General features: G+C 44.4%; 1 protein-coding gene across 2 annotated transcripts; it reads left to right on the plus strand.

The window, feature by feature from the left end:
• The first annotated feature begins 212 nt into the window (after positions 1–212).
• Positions 213–3,755, plus strand: LOC148033795 (uncharacterized). Of its 2 annotated transcripts, none has more exons than XM_087681786.1 (2): positions 213–1,182; positions 1,279–3,755. In XM_087681786.1, exon 2 carries the CDS (start codon positions 1,576–1,578, stop codon positions 3,085–3,087), a length of 1,512 nt encoding a protein of 503 aa, XP_087537912.1. In that variant the 5' UTR covers positions 213–1,182; positions 1,279–1,575; the 3' UTR covers positions 3,088–3,755. The 2 variants fall into 2 exon arrangements, with proteins under 2 accessions (XP_087537912.1, XP_087537913.1); XM_087681787.1 differs by having other exon boundaries at positions 1,303–3,755.
• Positions 3,756–4,111: the final 356 nt, after the last annotated feature.

A 4,111-nucleotide genomic window follows, 5' to 3' on the forward strand; every position in this document is an offset into this window, starting at 1 on the left:
AATGAGTTGCAAATAAAGCCCATATATATACAATTTTTTTTTCATAAGTCTTATTAAAACAAATATCTATTAAGGCCAAAGTGAGCTGCAGATAAACCGGAAAAATCTATTTTTCCCAATAAATCTACAAATAATTGTGCAATTATCATTATTTCAATAAATGCGATTATTCTTTCTGTAGAGTAATGTTGCAAGCATTGGAATGTGCTCACTGCTGCTGCTGCAGCTGCCACTACCTTTACTGCATGTTTTGTCGATGATGACACAGACACACAAAACAGACTCTCTCTCTCTCTCTCTCTCTCTCTCTGTCGCTCCCCCCCAGTGTCTTGTGTGACCGTGTCTTCATCCTCGTGAAGAGAGAGAGAGAGAGAGGGAGGGGTCCCAGGACTCCAGGAGGCAGTTCTTTCTCTCCCCCCGAGTTCTTCTTCTTGCTCTCTGTGCTGGAACAGAGAACCCAGAACACCTTCTCTGTGTCTTCCCCTGTTTCAACACACGATGTTACAAGCTTTGGTCTTTCGGCCCCATTGAAAACCAAAAAAAAGCCCTCTTTTGTGCCTCCCCCAATCATCCTCCTCCTCATCTAGGCTCACCATATCTTTGCGAATCTCCTTGTCGACTTGACCTACGACTTTCTCTCTGTTTCACGTGCTGCTGCGGAGTTCATCAATACTCACACAAGCCCTCTGCCTGCAGAAAACCCAGTAGTGTGCGCATCTGTATGTGTGTGGCGCACATGTGTATGTATGTGTGTGCGTGTGCCATGTGTATGTGTTTGTCATGTCCCTGCTCCGAATTCCGGTCTCCCCACTTGGTTGATTGCATCATCATTACTCAGATCCTCTATCTCTCTCTCTCATGCATTCATTCATTTGTTGGATCAGAGACCAAGTTTTGATGCCCTCATTGATTTTCCAAATAGGAACCTTCGTAGGAAAGAGTGCACTTGTTGAGTGGTTTTGGTGCAGGAGGGCAGTTTGTATCTCCTCTGAACATGCTAGACATGCCATCCACCTGAAGAAGCACACGTTAGGAAGGAATGTACTTGTAGAGTGGTTTCAGCGCTACAATACGTTAGGCAGGAATGTACTTGTAGAATGGTTTCAGCGCTACCAAGGCAGTTTGTATCTCTACTGAGCATGGTAGTGATGGCATCCACCTGAGGGATCAAGTGCTTCCAAGGTTTGTCAATTTCCATGCTCTCCGTCACACTTTGTGATCAGATTGCCGGTCCTAGATGCTGTATAATGATGCACATGCTCGTGTGAAAGCTAACAGGAGCACATTAAATCAAAATGGCAGATCGTTCATGGAATTTCTACCACTGTCGAAGACGCCAGCAGTGAACAGGGGCAAGTTTAGCAAGAGACATCAAATCAAATAGTCCCAGCAGATTATCTATGGGTTTCATATGACAACATGTCCAAGAGCTTCAGTAAAGAATCACAACCTGGATGCAGTAAGAGGGCAACTGACAGTTTGCAGGCAACTGTCCATAAGAACAAGAAATGGAAGTTTAAGTCCTTTTACAAGTTGCTTGTATGATGAGATCCTGAGGCTTCATCAACACAAAAAATGGCTGCAGGAACCAGGCTGGAGAGTACTATTGATGTATCCCATGAGTCTTGCCTCTCCCCATCCATCGGCTGGTTGAGTCCCAGAATTTCTTTCTCCAAGGATGTTGCTGACGGTGCTGAGAAGATTGAGACCTCCAAGAAAGGTAAAGAAAAATCTGACAGGGATTCGATGTCTGAGTTTGAATTTGCTATGTCTTCCATGCTTGACAATGAAGCTGCCACAGCCAGTCACATGTTGGCAGCAGATGAACTCTTTTTCAAAGGGAAATTGCTCCCGCTGTATGTGCCACAGTACATGCATGGCAGTGATGAACATGCAAACAAAGGAGAAATGAAAGAGGTGGAGTTTGAACTCAAGTGCCACAGGAGCCTTGAGAAAGTGGTGCCAGTACTGATTCATAACAATCCCATTACAGCAAACAATGGCATGTATGTACCCACATCTCCAAAGAAACCTACATGCTCCACCAAACTAAGGGAACTTCTAGGACTGAAGAAAGTAAAGCCACAGGGCTTGCAGGACACCTGCAAAAGAGCTCAGGCAAAAGTTGTGACAGGCTTGCTGCCGAATAAACCTCCTTTGGCAAGCAGAGCAAAGCGCTTGTTTTGCAGATCAGTTGATGGCAAGATGCTCGATGCTCGGAATTCCTCAGCTGAACCACTCCTGACTTGCAGGGAAGGGGGACATCAAAAGACCTCTTCTGTCCAAAATCTGCAGTCAAGAAGCTCCCATTATAAGTTTGAATTGCAAACTAATTCTTGCTCAGCAGCTCCCAAGGCAACTGTGAGGAAAATTACCAACATTGCAGGTGATGCTGAAGAGGGAGGAACATGTGTGAGAGCAAATAAGGTGCTTTTGGAGCATCGAGCAAGCTTAAGCAGTAAAGGGGCTGGTTACGAGGATGTATTAAGGCTAGAGAGTTACTACAGGGGAAGAAAGGGAAGGAGGTTAGGTGGGTCCGGTGATACAAGCCCTGGAAGACGGTCGTCAGGAGCATTGAGTCCAGCTGGAAGCTCTGGGCATTGGAGCCCAGGCAGGCATTCTATGAGTGGATGGAGCAGTCCTGGGAGAGGTTCAACTGGGGCGTACAGCCCTGGTCGACTGTCTCTTGGAGAAACCATGGAAGGAGGGCGGTTGATAAGAGCCCGGAGCTTGGAAAGAAGCAGTAGCTATAGCCCCAAAAGCTTGCAAAGGAAGTATGATCAGCTCAAGGCCATGAGACAACGAGAAGGCTGGAGAATACTAGAAAGATCTTCCTCTTATAACATGAATAGTGTGAGAGTAGCCCCTGTTTTGAATGTGCCTCTTGTATGTATAACAAGACCAAAATATACTAGTGGTAGCTGTGCCAACAACAATGGAAGCTTTGGCATTGGGCAGTTGCTGTTCTCTGCAAAAACTAACAAAGAAAACAAGGTTGATAGCAGAAAAGTTAATCATTTGAAGGCCACTGGCAACATGGTTCAACCCAAGGCAAATTCTAAGAGGCCACCCTCTAAAAGACATTAACTGATGCCTTAGGCAAGAACACTTCAAGGCTGTTTCTTAATCCCAAAGGTGATTGCGATTGGGTAGCAATGAGGGTACTTGGCTACATGCATATACTCAATGCTGAATATAACAGGAGCCATTTCATGCACAGTTTTACCCATTACTCGAGAAATGCTAACTGGCATCAGCGATTCCAACCTTCCGACTAAATGATATTCTGTAAGTGGGTAAATCAGGAATGCCAAGCTGCAAGTAATTCTGCACCCACGGATGTTCTACTTGAGAGTCCCACTCCAATGTCTGTGCAGGAGGTTACATTTTGGTCTTCCAAACAAGTGTCTAGGCTGGGTTAAGCTGATGAGGCAGCCATAGAAGACCTGCAGCATTTTGAGGATGGGTCCCAATTCTCATCAATGTAACTGTCACAAGAGTCCCTGCGTACACAGTTTTCTGTTTGAGATTAAGCCCAATTAAGGATGTGAAATCCTTTTTAGAAACTTGAGCTTGTATACAGTAAAGTAAAAGAGAGCTTTCTTGGAAGATATGATCGGATCAAGGTCACATGATGGACTGGGACGAGCTAAAGGGAGATAGTTGTGTCTAAAAGTGGTGTTGAGCCTCCTGGATATAGTGATCTTAGCAGTGAATTTAATTCGATTGAGAATTGGAGTTTTCTTATTTTCCAATTGTTTAAATTGTATTTAGCTCATATTCTCCACTCGACTCTGCATGGAAATATTTTGGATATAAGTGAAATCACCCTTTAAGTTTGAACAAAATGTGGCCAAAGGATTAAAAGCAAGTATAGCCATTCTGTGAAATATAAAATGTGAATCAGCTGTGTGTTATAAAGCACTTATAAGCATCAACCTAACGCCAAACTAGCAAAAGCCTTATTAGCAGAACCCCAACTAGTAAAGTGACACAAACGTGAACACCAAGCAAGTTAAGCCTTTTTTTGGCCCCTGTACTCAGACGCTTGCAAGGCAGCATCAATGCATGAGGGCTTTGCATAGTGCTCTAAAACGTTGAGAAAGAGGGG

The sequence above is a fragment of the Lygodium microphyllum genome, chromosome 7 (genome assembly GCF_053477565.2).
Source record: "Lygodium microphyllum isolate KBCC chromosome 7, Lygodium_microphyllum_v1.1.10, whole genome shotgun sequence".
In the NCBI taxonomy this organism is placed as follows: Eukaryota; Viridiplantae; Streptophyta; class Polypodiopsida; order Schizaeales; family Lygodiaceae; genus Lygodium; species Lygodium microphyllum.